General features: G+C 51.7%; 2 protein-coding genes across 4 annotated transcripts in view; one reads left to right on the top strand and one right to left on the bottom strand.

Annotated features, from left to right (window-relative positions):
* LOC144149820 (L-2-hydroxyglutarate dehydrogenase, mitochondrial-like) overlaps positions 1-700 on the bottom strand; it is a 106,296-nt gene extending 105,596 nt beyond the window's left edge. Inside the window, exon 1 of the mRNA XM_077681482.1 lies at positions 534-700. Within this exon, the coding sequence (XP_077537608.1) occupies positions 534-670 (137 nt within the window). The 5' untranslated portion in view covers positions 671-700. The remainder of the gene's footprint in view (positions 1-533) is intronic.
* A 162-nt stretch (positions 701-862) lies between these two features.
* The window catches only part of Trim9 (E3 ubiquitin-protein ligase Trim9), a 274,501-nt gene continuing 258,161 nt past the window's right edge, over positions 863-17,202 (top strand). Inside the window, exon 1 of one of the 3 annotated variants that reach the window (XM_077681478.1) lies at positions 863-1,816. In XM_077681478.1, coding sequence (XP_077537604.1) covers positions 989-1,816 — 828 coding nt within the window. In that variant the 5' untranslated portion in view covers positions 863-988. The remainder of the gene's footprint in view (positions 1,817-17,202) is intronic. The other 2 variants (XM_077681479.1, XM_077681480.1) reach the window with 2 other exon arrangements.

Genomic DNA, 17,202 nt, shown 5'->3' with positions numbered 1-17,202 from the left:
CTGGGTTAATCAAAGCTAAATTTATTAAGAAACCCTAGCGCCAGACCAGAGCGGATCTTCGGACGGAAAACCGCAACTAAATGATTGCTTCCCGCTCAGACGGAGCGACAAATGCCACTATACTTCCGTGTTGAGTTTAAGTCGGTCGATATCGCCCCGACACACAGAAGAGCACAGTATATCCAGAAATGAATCCAAAAATCCACAAATTTCCAACGAGTTCACTCAGTTCAGTAACAAAGTTTTATACTGCAACATGCAGCATCGGGAATTTCAGTAACCAGTTCCGTCTAAACTAAACGCTCGACATCTCCCAAATTTACGCTAAGGGCCAGAAATACACAGACCGGTAGCCTCAAACCTGCGACACACATTATGATACCTGGCGCGACCTCGCGTTACGAAATCGGGTCAAGCGATCATCACCGGTTTATCGGCACCTGCAACTCGATTATCGCTAACTCAAACGCCTGGGGTGCACCTGAAGGACATTCGCACGTCATTGAACCGCCATTTCTTCAAGTTTTTCTTACCTGGAGGAAGACATGCATCGGTGTGCTTGAGCTGCGCTTTTCCATCGCAATAATATCGGGCAATATTGTGAATAAACACTTGAAGCAGTTCTGTGCGTCAACCAGCTGTTCAAAAGGCACGAGCTGCGCGCGGCCATCTTGGCGTCTGCTCGAATTGCTTGAATTCCGCCTTTCCAATTTCCCGAAACGTTAGTAGTGACGTCACTCAATACAGAGAACGACCAGCGCGGGAAGTTTCAGCGCAGCGTGAGCGTCTGTACTTTTACTAAAGAACCGAGCGCACCCAAACTACGTAAGGGGTCACGTGGTGACGCTCGCGCACGCGCGGTGCTCTTGCTTTCCCGGCGCGCCGCGTGCGCGCCGTCTGCGAGAGCGTGCGTTTGCGCCCGCTCTCTTCAGTTCACTCCAGCCGCGCTTCCGGCATGTTCTTGTGATGGGCCTCTGCCGTTGGCGCCATGGAGGAGGAACTCAAATGTCCCGCGTGCAAGCATTTCTACTCCAATCCGGTGCTGCTCCCGTGCGCGCACTCGCTGTGTCTAAACTGCGCGCTGAGCGCCCAACAACCTGCCAGTGCGCCGACAACCCATCACGTCGCGAACTCAACTTCGTCTTCGGAGGACAGCGGCAACGGCAGCAACAGCGGCCTGGTCGGGCCGTCGGAGATCGGCACCACAGCGGATTACCCCGATGGCGACAAGGTTAGCCTGCTCAGCGAAACGGACAGTGGCGTCGTCTGCACGAGCCGGCCGAGTTCGTACGTGGGCACGCCGAACCTCCAGGGAGTTCTGTTTCCCCCGCTGCTGCACAGCGGAGTCGCGTTGCTGTCTCTCTCGTGCCCCGAGTGCCACAAGCTCGTGTACTTCGACGAGAATGGGGCCCACAACCTGTCGCGCAACCGGGCCCTGCAGAACATCGTGGATAAGTACGGCGAGTCGCGGTGTCTGCCCGTGGCCTGCCAGCTGTGCGAGGCCGATCGACCCCGGGAGGCGTCCGTGATGTGCGACCAGTGCGAGGTGTTCTACTGCGACTCGTGCCGTGAAAACTGCCACCCCGCGCGGGGCCCGCTGGCCAAGCACTCGCTGCTGGACCCCCAGCAGGGCAAGAAGATCCTCCGCGCCCGGTCGCTCGGAGGCCGGGACTCCAAGTGCACGGAGCACACGGAGGAGGCCCTCAGCATGTACTGCATGGTGTGCAAGGTGGCCGCGTGCGTGCTCTGCCTCCAGGACGGACGACACGCTAGTCACGACGTCCAGGCGCTCGGATCAATGTGCAAGGCGCAGAAGGTGCGTGCAGCTCGCAGTTGTCTGTCGGAGTTGTCCGTCCAGACGACGGTCTCCGTGACGGTCTTTATTTTAGGGGTTGATTGACCACCGTCGCGTCAATTGATTATGACGCTTGCGTCTTAACTCGCGCCGTTATCCGAAACAAGGTGTCGAGCTGAGGTAGGGATTTTTGGTCGTTTTTGAATCAACCATGCCGTTCACTTATCTTCGCTGGCGTCGACCCATCGTAGCCTGACCTTGCCGAGCCCTCGCGAGTTTGTTGCGTCTTTTTTCCGGTGCGGCGGTGGTCTTCGCGGGCCCCAACCGGTTGAGCGACATTTCGGGCCAGCCAGACGCCGCCGCGGCAGTATATTTTCTTCCCGCTGCGGTGCCGGCAGCGGCTCGTGCGTCTTTCTCATTTGGCGGGGCGTTAAATTGACCTTGGCCTTCTACTAATTACTCCTCATCGCTCTCATTTGACAAACTTTCTAGTGTGTTTAATGAGCGCTGCGCTCGGTGAACTTCATTCGCTCCGATTGAAGGCCGCGTCGCCAAGGTCCTCGGACGTTGCTTATCGCACTGTTTTCTTTCCAAGGGCGGAACAGACGGTCGGAACGCATAAACATCGTGGCCATTCGGGTTCGCGCACGGCCGGTGTCGCATCTGCCGGCTCGTCCTTTCCAACAAAACGAGAGAAGTGCTTGGTCGGGCCGGCTCGTTCTGCTTCGCCGGTCGAGCAGAGGCCCTCGTGCCGCGGAGGGGTGATGGCCCCCCCAGCGGCAGATGTTTTTGGCCCAGCGCCTCCCGGGGTCGTCGTAGACAGCTGCGTAGCGAGGACGCTATTTCCCTTTATGCATTCAGCTGCGCACCGCAGGTATACAAAGCAGCAGACGATACGGGTGCTGGGTGGTTTTGTTTTGTTGCTCGTCTGCGGACGACAAGACTGGTCGGCGAAAGAGAGTGGTTCCGGCGTTGTTCTTTTTGTTGTTGTTTCGGGTGTGGAGAAACGCATTTTGCGTATTTTGACCTGTACTCGTTGCAGCAAGTTCTCGCGCTTTCCGTTTCAACTCGATATGCGACAAAACTGAGATGTTTTAGCAAGTGGTGTTCCGGGTTGTTTGAAAAGCTACGCGACTGGTTCAGTGACAGTCGTTTAACTTTATCCACAAAGAAAGTGACATTTTTTGAAAAAACTCCGCGGTTTCGACGTAGCTCCGAGTCCTGGCCATTGACCGTAAACACCGAGCTTGCTGATGTCGGTGCTAAATGTTTCTGCGTCGGCGTGTTTTTTTTTTTTTCTTTTTTTTCCCACGTTGACAGCATTTCATGAGCTGCTGTATGTGGCTGTAAGGACAGAGGCAAATTAACGTTTACTTTCAGTCCGAAAATGCTTGTTACCTCGAAAACCACGCATTTCCGTCACAATTGATTTAAGGGAGGAAAATATTGAATGGGGGCAAGAATAAATACGATCGTTTAAGAACAAAGCCGAAATGCAAGGCGTGAGGCGAGAATTATACTACGAGAACTCCGTAACGGAAGTTGAGTGAACATGTAGCCGCCTTGGAGTTGGTCTGTTGTGCTTTGCGAGCGAATGAAACTCCTAGGGGACAAACCTGCAAATACAGGGAATCGAGGATACTGAATAAACTTTATGGATGTTAGTCGAGGTGCTGGTGTTAGGGCACCCGCCCGGTGGTTTTAAAATTCTGGAGCTGGTGCTTCATTGACATGACACTCGTAATGTGTCGTTTAGAAACAGAACGAGTAATGGCTCCCATTTTATTTATTTTGATTTTGTCGAAGCGTTCTCATCAAACTTAACTTAGTCTATTTTCACCAGTCGTAGCAGACGTAAACAAAAAATTGAATGCCCGCCTCAGCCCGGTCTCGTAAGAAAAACAGGAGACGGAGCTGGCTGGAGTTGAGACGCGGTAAATTTAGCACGCATGAAGACTTCCGCGTCCGAGATGCGCTCCTCTCGCTGTGGTGACTGGCCGCGCGTGAAGACGTTGCCTTTCAGCGAGTGCTGAATATGCGTGCGTACATTTTTAGCAGGATACGCCGCCACTCCTGAATAGCTTGCAAGGTCACGTAGCGACGCAGTCGTTGCCTTTTGAAGATCAGCGCGGAAGTTTATTCGCGATATTCTCAGTCTGAAAGTCGTTACAGCAGTGCTACGTTTCATTTTTCGGTGCGTTGGGGTAAACGGGGTGTGCGAATATGTCGACAGGCGCGACAATGAACCACGACTCCAGGCGAAACAGAAACTATTTTTGTGGTTTCCTTGGTGTCAGCAGCTTTCGTCGAGCCTTTTATGATGACGTCAACTCCGTAAAAAGGCGCCAGCGGAGTCGTGTAAAAAAAAAAAAAGTAGTGATCGTCGCGAAGGGGAGGTACCGACGATTCTGCACTCCTGTTCTCGGTTGTCAGTCACCTGTAAGTATGGCACTGACCAATGGCTGTTGAGTTTCCTGTGTTACACACACGCATAATTTTGTTGGATTGAGCACTTCTGCTTGGACTGGTGTACCTGTAACTTGAGTTTGAAACAACTACAGTTAAACCTGGATGTAACGAAGTTGACGAAATTTTTCGTTACACGCAGGCTCGCGTTATAGTGGAGCAGAAGCAAAATCTAAAAACTAGACATCAATGCCGGCGGACTAACTCTTTGAAGATTTATTGCACAGCAAAAAACTGCGTTATTTGCGCCTGATGCTTTCCCACGAGCTTAGTCACTACACAGATCTAAAAAAAAAAAGAAAAAAAAAAGTCACTTCCCCCCGTATGCTAAAACGTAACTTAAGTACCGCTTTTGACAGTTCGGTGCTTTAACGCTTTTCGGGGACGAAAACTGTGCTGAAAAAGTGCGTTTTCACGAACTTGGTGCTCTTTCCCGCTCTAAAAACTGGTGAAAGGATGGATGTATTACTGTATACCGGGCGGAAACGTTCTTTCTCGTTGGAGGAGGTGGCATTTCAAATTGCGAGCTTGTTTTGAAAAGGGCAAAACTTTTCGTTTCCTGCAGCACAACTCGCCACCGACAAACCGATACCGCAGATAGCAGTGTAGACGTGCGACTATACATTCCGACAGGCAGGCCCAGCACCTAAGCGACTCTGCACTCAGACTTGCAAACGCACGGTGGCTTGCGATGCGTGAAAAATTCGCTAAATTAGCAAATTTCTCCAGCCGATTTTCTTAAAAAGGGCAAACAGACAATTACTCACCAGCGTGGCGAATTCGTTACATCAAGGGTACCGTCGCAACGCCTTCATTACAAACAGGTAGCAAACACATGGGCGTCAATGGGGGTGGCAATGGGGAATCGACAAACTTTGCTAAATTCAGGAATTAATTACGTAGAGGTGCGTTACATCCAGGTTTAACTGTATTTTGTTTATTGCGGCTTTTGTTGTTACCCGCTTTCAAAAAAAAGGGAACAAACAGGTCGAGGTTTGGGATGGGTGGCTGACAGTGATCGGTACCAGTGCAGTGCAAACCTCCAACCGCAGGACAACGAAACAGAACCGCCCTGAGAAAGATGTGTGTGTGTGTGTGACAGGGTGGGAGAGATTTAGTTCAGGCCAGCTTAAAAGATGGAGGCTGGGGCATCGCCGCCTTCACAGTGGGCCAGAATGTCCCCGGAAATCTTGTGAACATAAAATGAAGGCAGGGAGCCTCCTGGGCTGTCCGAACGTCTGTTACGGGCGAAGGAGCGGAAACATGCGTAACGTGGCCTTGTTATTTCAGTGACTAATTAGCCGTATACAGCTGCGGGCATGTCAAGCCGACAAAGCGGCATCACAAGACGTGCCCTTGGAGGAATCCCGCCCTCTCCGCGCGCACACGCACGCACGCACCTCCAAAGCAGTATTTTTATGTGGTACAGTAAACTTTTGCTAGAACAAAACCGCTTTAGTCGAAGTTTTTGGTGGTCCCAACTGCAGTGCGCGCAGCAAGCGAACCGCCTTCGCTTTTAGCGAAGTGCCGCTTACAGCGAAACCATTTTCCTGCTCCGAGAGCTTTGTTGTAACCGGGGTTCACTGTATAATACATCGCATCCCAAACAAAGTAACGAAAATGTCCAAATAAGCGGGTCATTTTCTACGGCATGTGGTGCACATTAAATTCTATCGAACGGATGGGTACACGAAGGCACTATAGCGATGTCATTACGTCACACAGCGTGGTACGCGCACGGCCACGGTTCACGTTGCTGTAAAATCAAACCTTTGAGGCTGGGGTTCGCGAGAAGTCCCCAGTAAAATTTGAGGAACTTGGAGAAATGGCATAATACGTACCAAGCTACAAAGAGGCAGGCAAAAAAAAAAGACAGACAGGAGAAGAGTGCAGTACTGCCTGTGTCATCTTTCCCGTGTTTGTGTTCCTTGCCCGACAATTAGAAAAGAAAATCTCCACTGACGTGAAACCTGGGGAGCGGCGAAGCATGCAGTGTATGAGTGAATTCTTGGCGTTTTTGCCAACGGATATGAAACCGTTGGTGGGGGAGGGGGGTACAGGTATACAGCTTTGCGGTGAAAGTCTCTTGTCTGTGAAGCACGGAGCTCTCTAGCGTGAGGCGTAGGCGAGTGTCGCGGTGTTTTTTTAGTACGCATTACGTTCTAGAGCGAGGCGTAAACGAGTTTGCCGATGTTTGAGTAGCGTGACTACGCGAGACGACGCTTACGACGATGACAGGTCACACCAGCCGCTCCAGCACCTAAAGGGCTTCGGCCCTAAAACGAAACCCTAAATTTTGGTCGGTTCCGTTTCCGCTCATAAGCAACCCACGCACCTACCATGCAGAATATATTATTGTGTACGCATAACCGGTGAGGAATTCGGGGCCCCCTGCGTGGCGAAGCTGGCACGTGCGCAGTGTTTCACGAGCGCGAAGGCTGGCCCGCTTCGAGGAATCGGCGTTCTGAGCCTGGCGCTTCGGGGCACCCGGTTCGGGCTCCGGAAAGCTCGGCTCGCGCGCGCCGCTCCTATTTTTAATCGCCCCGGCCTCCTCTCGGCGTGGTCGGTGGGGAGCCGCAAGGTGCCGCGAGCGCCATGGGTGCTCGACCGGATGGCTGGAGGAGCAAAAAAAAAAAAAAAAAAAGAAAGCTAAATCATATTCTCAACTCTTTTCATCAGCTTCTCGCAAGGCATTCTCAACTTCTCTCTCAACAGCAGTGATCTGTTTACCGGTGGTGCCGCGATTGGCGCAGCCCACAGGATGATCTAACCGCGCATGCGCAGTACTATAGAGGAGAGTATCCGGGCATTAACAAGGCTTAAAGACTAGAAAGCCTAAATGGTGCGTCCATTGTCAGTAAGGCCGATACAGTTGGCTCGCTCGAGGAAAGTCACCGCGACAGGTTGGTGCGCGGTTTGGTGGGGAGAAATTCGGCTTAGTAGTCCAACCGCGGATGAAACGGTGGGCGCCAGCCCTGAGGCCTTCTCGTCGAGGGGGTGTGTGTGGCACGCTGCTCTTCGTCTACGAGGGGGCCGCAGGTGGTCTCGCGTTATTGGTGCAGCCGATTGAGTTTTCTCTTCCCTGTAGCGACGCCTGTTGTGCCGGTTACTTAAGGGGGGGAAGAAAAGTGGGCTGCCGCCCAACGTTTCCGACTTTGTCTGGGCCCCGGTCTTGTCGATCCTTTTTATTTGCCGCGAAGAGTACGTGCGCGTTCTTTAACGGCCCTTTCAGGTTTAGGCCGCATTCGGGAAAGATTGTTGTCGGGGGAGAGGAATAGGAGTGCGGGAATTTGCTCGTGCTGTACGACACGAAATCGAACGAACTTGGGAATGGAAACAAGGAGTCCAGGCGAAAATCAGCCTTATAAGCGGCGCTGTTTCAAAAGTTGAATGGTCCGGGAGTCTGTACGGTGCTTTTCAAGGTAGGGCGTGGTATGGTTGAACTGAGGTCGTGCTACGACAGTTCCCACAAAAGCGGGGGGGAGTGGTCGAGGTGAGACGGCCGGCGCCAGGAAAAGGTTGCTGAACTCCGGGCTCGTTGATGTGACAAAATAAACACATCTGACCTCTGCCCTTAAATGGGCACCTTAGAGGATTTTTTTTTAACATTTTTTCCCGAAGCCCGTCCGGTCGGGTGGATTCATCGAACAAGTCAGCTGGCACCTTGTCCGGCTCATGATTAAAAAAAAAAAGTAAAAGACGTTTCAGCTCCCGCCCGGAAGCCTTGTTAAACCTTGATAAGTTTTAAGGTCATAATAAGATTATCATTTGGAATGCGCAGGTACAGCACCGCCAGTCCGGTGACAAAACGGTGAAGTAGCGGCTGCGTTTTGTGGGCACCATCAATCTTCGTCCCTGGCCGCTTATGCTGACTCCCAAGTTCCAGTTGATGGATGCATTATAATGTAAATAAGAATAACAATAGCGATACCTTCCCTTACACACTCTGTCACAGCGCACCCAATCTCTTCAGTACGCTGAGTGAGCGTTGAAAGATAACGCGCTTTTTTCTCGCTCTCTGTCTTTCATTAAAATATAATGGCGACCAAATACGTACAAGCGATCAGTCTACAGCGGCGGTCTTGCGTAATGGTCGGCCGCGCGTGCATCCTCGCGCACCATCGGTCTTGTTGGAACGAGCGGGGAAGAAGTGCTTGCCTCCCTGGTCGGTCCCCTTTGTCTTGATCCCCGAGCCGAACTTGCCACAAAGCCTCGCCAAATCCTCGATCAAGCAGCGGAGGGGGCCGTTCCCTCGTTCTTTGCCGGCGTTCCCTTCTCTCCCGCGGCGCCTTGTATGTTCTTCGTCGCCGGCTTCATGTGTCGCGAGTCGAGGGAGCTGCGGGGAGATTGATTGCGACCGCTAATCCCGGCATACAACGAAACAGCACACCTTGCCGGCGTGCGTGTATGTATATATGTACGTTTTTGGCGGCCATTTCATCACTCGGCCGCCAAGTTTTGTCGGGGACCTTCCCCTGGTACAGCTTGTTGAACAATCTCGGCACTGTTAGTTGGTTGGAAACGGACATCTTGGCTTCGTCCGTTCCCGTGTGTTTGTTCTTGTTTGTTTGCTCGTTTTGTTTCCCTGCATCGAGGTCAAGGTTGTGGTCGCTGCAATTTTTCGGCGTGCAGCGTTCAGCGCCGTTTCGCCGGGGATACAGCTGCGTGTGAATTGGACCAGGAGAGAAACAGGTAATTGGATTAGCCTAGCCTATTTGGAAGCTATTATAAGTAGGCGGAGGGAGAGAGAAACGTTTATCGAAGAAAGAAAAAAAGAAGTATTGCGATTGTTCTATCACTAGTGGTGCCCTCCTTCCAGCGCCCCAGAGCAGAGAAGCAAGCCCTTTTGTTTTTTTATGTCTTAAGGCCCGCGCTGGAAATTTCCCCGTCGGCCTCCGTGGGCGCGCTAATGGCAGTGATGTAATTTAACCTTCCCCCTCACCCGCTTTTTTATACTGGCCCCTTGCAACGTAAAATTTGTGTCCAGGTCGTTAGCGAGTCGTAAAGGTGCCACTGTGCTTACGGGCATAATTCCACAACGAACTATCCTCGTCTCACTGTTATAACACTACATGCGCTCTAGACGCGGCTGGTTTGCTCTGCATAATGTGTGGTTATGTTTGCTTAAGACTTTGAAAGAGAAGAACCTGGTCTGTGGTCTCTTGTGTTTTTGTAGTTTTTTTTTAATCGCTATAGACTCGTACCGTCTGCGAAGTTTCCACGTGTTCTCCGCGACTGAGTCGACGGGTGATATGGTTTTCCGGCCAGAACGCTTTAGTAGTAGCCCCCCTTCGGTGGTAAGACAACGCCGGCTTGCCTGTGGGCGTAGTTCAAATAATAGTACGTCTTCTGGGATATCGTTTGTCAAGATGAGCTTCTGCACCAGTTCACCTAAAAAGAGCTCAGTCTAAAAAAAGGAGTGAAATAGCGACCGAGATCACTTCCTTTTTTTGTTTACCCTGTTCGCTCTTTCGAAAATGTGTTCTAGCGGAGCGCTCTCTTAGGCTAACTTTTATTGTGCCACGCATGGAACAGACGTCCTAAACCTGTCCAGGGATTTATACACACCCCCCTAACACCCCCCCTAACACCCCCCCAACACCCCCCCAGAAGGACTTCGACACCCCTCCAAAAAGATTCCACAACCACAAGCACCCTGCCTAGGGATTTATACAACACCCCCCCAAACATCCCACCGACACCCCCCCAAAATCGAAATTCTGCATAAACCCCTGAACCTGACAAGATGTTTCCGAAACTAGGACGCTTAAGAAGATAGCTGCTTTGGTGCCATTCGCCAGTCATTCAATAAAGCTTCATTACTGTTACAACGCGTGCAGAACTTGAACTTCGTGGCTTCGCCTTACCCATCCTATTCAAGGTAACACACGAGGAAGACCACGCGTGCGGCCGTCCACACGCTTAGCTGGAACACCAAATTCGACTTTAGAGTAAAATATCTCTAATATTCTACCTAACAACTGTTCAAGCGAATGCGGAGTACTTAAGTGCCCCCTTGAACTTCAGAGAAATGCACCAGTTGTGACTAAATCACCTTATTATATGACAGGGCAGGAGGAGATGATAAGGGGTAAAGCGTTGCCCGATCTAAGACGGTTGCAGTCGCGAAACCACTGTCCACTTACAACCGCAAACAGGAGGCTCTGAATTGAACCTTCGACTGCTTACTCGAGAACATTCCCCCGGGCGGGTGCATAAAATTTTCCCAGGGTGCCCCTCGCTCTATACCATACAAGGGCAGTCCGATATCGCCGTTCTCTCATTACGTACACGTTGGGCAGTTTCGGTGTTGTTAGGGGGCCTGCGGCGGGAAAAGACCACTTAGCTGTGCGACACGTCGTCGTGTTCGGCGTGGGAACGGCACCGGTGGTGCATCTTCTTGGTCATCCTGCGCCTGGGTTCCGCACCTTCGTTCTTTGCGGAAAGGGACAAGGAGGAGAGGGAGAATTTCTCGCGCGTGGAATGCCTCAGGGTTAGGCTTTATGCCCGCCCTCATTCTATTTGCGTTTTTTCCTCTCGCACTCTCTCCGGGCGTCGTGATGCTGCGACCGGGATCATTGTGCCGGCGGCGGCACATAGCGCGGTTCTCGTTCATGGCGCGTGTTCGTCTTTTTCCCCGGGTCATTGCGGCCGACCGGGGAATTCTTCCGTTCTCGGGGCCCCTCGGGCTCGGAAGAAGGGGGCGTGTCCCCCACAGTCGGCGGCGGTCCGGGGAGAGGTTCCGTGGCCGCACCTTCGAGATAAGAAGGCACCCTTGGCGAAGAGCAATACGTCAGAGGTTCAGGGCACTGCTTCGTACTCCTAATTGGCCGAGGACGAGTGGCGTCACGGCCGAGCTGCGTAGTTTAACCAATGGCATTGTCGAAAAGGGTGCTGAGGAGTGAAAAGCGTGCGGTGCCTTTCGGTTGTCGAGGTGTTGGCGTATCGGCGCGTTTTCGTGCTCGGGATGCCCTCGCGCTTTCTCCTGGGCTTTTCGCTGTCGACGGCCATTTCTCGTAGGAAACTGCAGGAGCGAATCGCCCTGGTTTTTAAGCCGTGTATCGCTGAGCGCTTGTGTTTGACTCAAGCTCCCCCCAAAAGTCCGTTTTTTCAGCGACTTCAGCGCGTGCTGCGTTAGTTATGAACTGTAAAAGAGAGTTAACGCGGACCAGCCGTTTTTCCGTTTGAGCGTTTGTTATCTTTATGGACGCGCAGTTGCAGATGTTTTTTTTATTTTTTTATTTTATTTTTATTTTTATTTATTTATTTTTTTTTTTTTTGCTTTCGCTGTTCCTGCTTTGCAACCGCTATTTGGCAAACGTCTGAGCCAAACTGTTCTGTCGCGACGTTCGAGGTTCCAGCCAGTCAAACAACATTACACGTTGCGAAAGAATTCGCGCGCGCGGACTGACTTGGAAGCGTGGGAGCAGGGTCGATCGGATTGACTAAATCGCAGGACGTCCCTCACGTCGCGTGTACTCGATTCTGAGAGTACGTTAGCTATGCCTATACATAGAAAAGCGGCCGCTACGCGCGGAAGCCAAGGCCTCGACCTTGTTTACGCGCTATGGAACGCCGCGGATTGCGGTTATGAAATACATTACTGAAACTACCCGTGCTTGTGCTTCCTGATTTCACGACGCCTCCGTGAAGCCTTCGAACATCTCGGGAATGCCGTATATGCCGGCCCGTAGTCTGACACACGGGCAGTGCGGACAGCGTAAGAAGTGGTCCATTTCTGCCTTGCAAATAGACGGTAAAGTTACTAAAACTATAGAGAGAGAGAGAGAAACTCTTTATTAAAGAGGAAAGTGCAGAGAGGTTTGCCGACATCAGTTCGCCGGCATGCTACTCTGCGGGGAAAGGAGGAGAGGGAAAAAGGTAGTAGGTGTAGTGAAGAAAAGGAGAGTAGTAGCAGTGAAAAAAAATAAAATATGATCCTTCTTCAGGGTATTGAGTTCAAAGGCTCTTGAGATGGAGGAACGACTACAATTTCGTCGACACACCAATGTCCTGGAGGAATTCGAATAGCGCGGACAAGATTTTTGCGCTGAGCGGAGGGAGAGGGCCATGGTCCAAGTACCAATCTTAATGTCAATGGTCCAGGGTGGAGGCAATCAATTTTATGTTGTAAACGGCACCTTGAGTCGGCATAGGCAGAGCATTCCAGTAATATGTGTTCAACAGTTTCAAGTGAACCACAATTGTCGCCATATGGGCTTGATCGTCTGGCCGATCCGATGTAGATAGGAATTTGTTAGGGCAGCATTAAGACGAAGTCTATGCAGCAACGTCTCCAAGTGGCGGGGTAGACGCCCTGGCAGCCGCATTCTGACATATGGGTCTATGGAATATAAAAAGCCGTAATGATGCTGCTGCAAGGACCATAAACGGTTCCTTTCCGACAGAGCTAGTGCCTTCGTCATTGTGGCGGTATCATGCTTCGTGAAGAAAATCTTCTTTCTTTTTCTCATTTGTAGGCCCGTGCGGACAGCCTCGTCCGCTTTCTCATTTCCCATGATGCCGCTGTGGCCTGGGAGCCATTGGAAGGTAACGCGATGTCCAGCGACGTATGCCAGATGGTGCAAAACTATAGATCATCTGATTGAAGAACTCGGAGGCACGCGTGTCAACGAATCAGTGCAGCGTCGCAGTGCATAGATGGAGTGAGAGGGAATGAGTGAAACATTTATTAGTAGAGAAAAAAAGAATTGGCTGGCGATTACGATACTCCTTAAGAAATTTGAGCGCAGCGCGAACTGCAGGGTCTTCTCGGCGACGCTGCTGCTGCGGCGGCGCTAAGCCTCTGCTCGGGCAGCTCGCTTAGCTGCGGCGGCAGACGAAGTGACTTCTTCTCAGGAAGTTGTCGCGCCATCGGCGGACGCACGACGCTACTCTGGTGTTTTCCCGTAGCGGGCCGCGCCGCCGCAAAACGCCTGTTCTACATGGCGCGAATTTCGCCTGTGAATTCGCAGATGCGACGCCGCTCGTGCGGCCGAACGATCTAGTATCCTTGCTGTGGCAATGCCGAATGTTAGGAACAGTCGAACTTGTCATGTGAACGCTGCTTGGCATTTGGCAATTTGTCGCAGCAGTGAAAATAAGGAAAATAAATCGTTTTGCTGCACGACCAGCGTCGCAGCTGCGAATCCACAGGTGAAATTCGCGCCATGTAGAACGGGCTTCACGCGGCGTCCTCGGCATACCGCATTTCTCCTCGCACTTTCGCCATGCTCTCCTCCGCTTTCCTCCTCGCTCCATGTTCGGGGTCCTCTTCATTCTCTCGGTTACAAGGCTGACGGTGAGGGACTACGCGAAACCGTAGGAGCGGACGCTTAAGAGCTGCGCTCTAAAAAATCAAGTTGGTGTTTCGTGCTCCTAGACTTTGGGGGCGCTGTAGTGGAGGGCCTCGGATTAATTTAGACCGCGTGGGAATCTTTAATGTGTACGCAATCCTTGTCAACAGGGGGTTTGTGTTTTTGCAAAGCATAAGTGCATTAAAAAAGGGCCCATCTCCCCGCGAGGGGGACTCGAGTAAATGCGTCGCATAGGGGGTGGGTGTATTGCGTTAACGTTTAGTGTTTGGGGAGTTGGTGGTAGTGAATGCGTTGTATGAGCAGCTTCTTGGCGTAGTTTGAATGAGTCAAGGATATAAGGCGCGTTCGTAGCCTTTCATTCTGTGTCGGTTTTGTGGCGCAGTGGGAAGAGCACCATGTACCTCGCGTTCCGCCCACAGGTAGTGAATGCGTTGTATCAGCAGCTTCTTGACGTAGTTTGAATGAGTCAAGGATATAAGGCGCGTTCGTAGCCTTCCATTCTGTGTCGGCTTTGTTGCGCAGTGGGTAGAGCACCATGTACCTTGCGTTCCGCCCGCAGGGTCGTGGAATCGAAACCAGGCGCCGGTAGGTATTATTTTTTTATATAGTGTAGGGGGAGGGGTGCGGACCTGTTGTTGAGAGCGAGGAGGGTAGCGTGATGCGGGAGAGGAGGAGTGGGGGAGAGGGCGCACCTGGAACGGCTGTTGCGGACGCCGAGGCACGCCAACGCCGACAACGCCGGGTGACATCGTGAGCTAAAGAAATACTCTGCATTTAAAACATTTTGTGCACTCAAACAAACAAAAAAGTCATAGTCAGCTTGACGGAAAGCAGTGCGAAGACGAAGAGAGGACTGACAAACGCGGCCCGGTCTCGTCTTTCGCCGGAATGGCTGCGACAGGAGCGACTGGGCCAATCAGCTCGAGAAAATGGGCAATAAAAGTAAAACAATTATTTCTTGAGCAATGCATGGCTATGAAGGCGAGGTTGGCGTCGATTGTTCCGAGGTCGGCAGCAAATGATTCCTGTATCGATGTGGACAGCTCGTCTGATCGCCATTTTTACGGAAATTGGAAAGGCTGCAATTGCTATGCGCAGCCGTTCTTTGTGTGTGTGTGTGTGTGTTTGTCTTCGTGTTCCCTGAATCGGAATGTGCTTTCATGTGTGTACTTCGCGAGTTGTGGATGAAGGGAAGCGTGTGCCCTTTAGTCGTACACGCACTCCGCCTGCATATATGTAAGGTCGTTGCCTGCGGGCAGGCGCTTCTGAAGCGCCGCCTTCCGCATTTTCGCAGTACGTTGACCTCGAAGAAAAATGTGGCCAGTTTTTTGCTTTACTGCGAAGCAGGTACCTCCAACCAGCCGAGAAAATTTTCGTGTCCACGTCAGCAGAAAAATTTCAGGCTGCTACTGGCTACACAAACATCCCAGGCTGCTACTGGCTACACCCAGGCTACACAAACTACTGGAACCGCCAGGGATCCAGCCTGGGCCCGCATAGAGAAACGGAGCGAGAGCCCGTCGTCTTGCTGACTAAGCTACGTCCACACGTAGAGACGGGGAGACAGACGGTGGTTTGGATTCAGCGTCTGGGGAGGGGGAAGGCGCTTTTTGGAGGCGACACATGAAACAAGAGTGAGAAGGAGGCAGTGAGAGAGATGATGCAGTAGCCGCGCGTGCCGCCCTCCTTCTCACCCGTCGAAAGACGCCTCTCCGTTTTCTTTCTGCCGACGCTGCTGCGCTAGGGAAACCGCCACGGTGAATCCCAGGTAACGGCTGGCAGTCTCTGGTTTCACTCTTTGTAGAGCCACGTGTGTGAATTCAAGTGACGCCGCTTGAGTAATCGTTGTGGGTGTCGTTTAGAGCTTTTCAGTCCAACCACCTGAACAGCGTTGATTGGAGCCAATTTTTTTTTTCTTTCTCCGTTTTTTCGCGTTGTACGTTAATGAAATGTCGGGTACTCAGCAGTAGCCTAATATGAAGCCGCATTCAAGAATTTTGTTTGTTCGCTCAGATCGTCCTCTTAAATAAAAACATGCAGATGTGCATTTGTAAGGATTACGGTGGTGCTGGGAGCACTTCCCCCTCCACCCTCGTCTTCCTGGCTGTGACTGAAGCACAAATCGTAATAAAGCAACGTGAGGCGAATGTACTGCGCGATGTTGTAATTGGTTCCATCCGGGACGTTGCTGGGATGTGTAAATATGTCCAGGGTATATTAAAGCCACGAGCGTCAATTACCTAGTGTCTTTAGTGTATGCCGTTTCGTACTAAGCTATTCTTTATTCACGCAACATTGAAACCCGCCTATCGTAACTTTGTGGTACTGTGCTGTATTTTCTATCTGTATTATCTCTATCATCACGCTTCCTAGAGACGGGATTACAGGTAAAAAAAGACAGTTAAATCGACGGAGGAATGAAATAAAAATCCGGAGTCAAAGAATGGGTTATAGGACATCGTAAGACCGACCGACCGGAGGAACATGAAACAGACCGTTTGTACTGCAGTTGACACAAACAGGATGACGATGATGATCGATTTTTGTTGTTGTTTTCAGTTGCCTACAACGCTATTCCGCCCAAAGTAGTCTCCGCAGCAGCTCTCCCGCATTAAGTATGGGCCACTTACATCCGGCCATCAAGCCGCCAAATCGCGTCATCTCGGCGGCGGCGAGCCGCGCCTTGGCCCGTACGCTGTTTGACAACTGATTGCGCCCGGCTCGCACCTGTCTGCGTCGTGCGGCCGAGAGATCGCTGTGCGGCTGTAGTGCCTGCGTGCACACGCCCAGCTGGCTGCTGTGCCCTTGGGGCAGTGCCGTCGGCGATATCGCCTTTGACGGACACCGCTATTAGCTCGGCTACGGCCTTTGGCGAACTCCTACTCGCTTCCTCTGCAGCTAATGGAGCCCTAATCGGTTTCGGCCGGGACGTCGCTGTGTTGTATGAATGTGTATTCAAGGGGTGAGCGCTGAGAAATTAATGGCTGAGCCAGATCACTGCCGCCTCACCGCAAAAAAAAAAAAAAAAAAAAAAAGTATAGAGGGAGGGCACGTATAATGGCTGGTTAGGTTGGTCATGGATAGCGAAGCCCGTTGCCGCAGAACGCCGTAATGCGCTTTTGCGGTAAGAATGGGCGTTCAACTGAAGTTATAATTGAGGATTACACAAACACAATGCATTAACCTCACGGCACGTCTTCTCTGACATTCGAAGGCGTCGGCTGCCGCCGGAGTATCGCAAAAGTGCAATTCAGGCATTTCAGGGAGATGGCCGTCGAAATAGCGGCAGTGGTAGTTCCTCCGGTTAATGCTTGCGGCTTTCCTATCTTCTTTGCAAGGAGTCTGCATAAGGCGTGCTTCTGATTGATCCAGACCACTTGCGCGTTCTTCACAGGGACACTGCAGCGAAAATATCTATAGGTGCGTCGTTGGCAGGTCCGCGTAAGGTAAAGGAAAGCGAAACAGTTGGAGGGGAGATATAAGTACGGCGGAGGAGTAATCGGCATTCCCACGTCAGACAGTTTCGGGACTCTTTTCTCCAGCTTCCCCATCCCGACAACCTCATCGCATCGCGAAGGAGTACGTGTATTACAGCGACGCTAGCAGCTGCGCCGGTACGTTACG

Source organism: Haemaphysalis longicornis, unplaced genomic scaffold (assembly GCF_048455015.1).
Source record: "Haemaphysalis longicornis isolate Haplotype H1 unplaced genomic scaffold, Haemaphysalis longicornis Haplotype H1 scaffold_8, whole genome shotgun sequence".
Taxonomy (NCBI): Eukaryota; Metazoa; Arthropoda; class Arachnida; order Ixodida; family Ixodidae; genus Haemaphysalis; species Haemaphysalis longicornis.
This window is presented reverse-complemented; position numbering and strand designations above follow the sequence as displayed.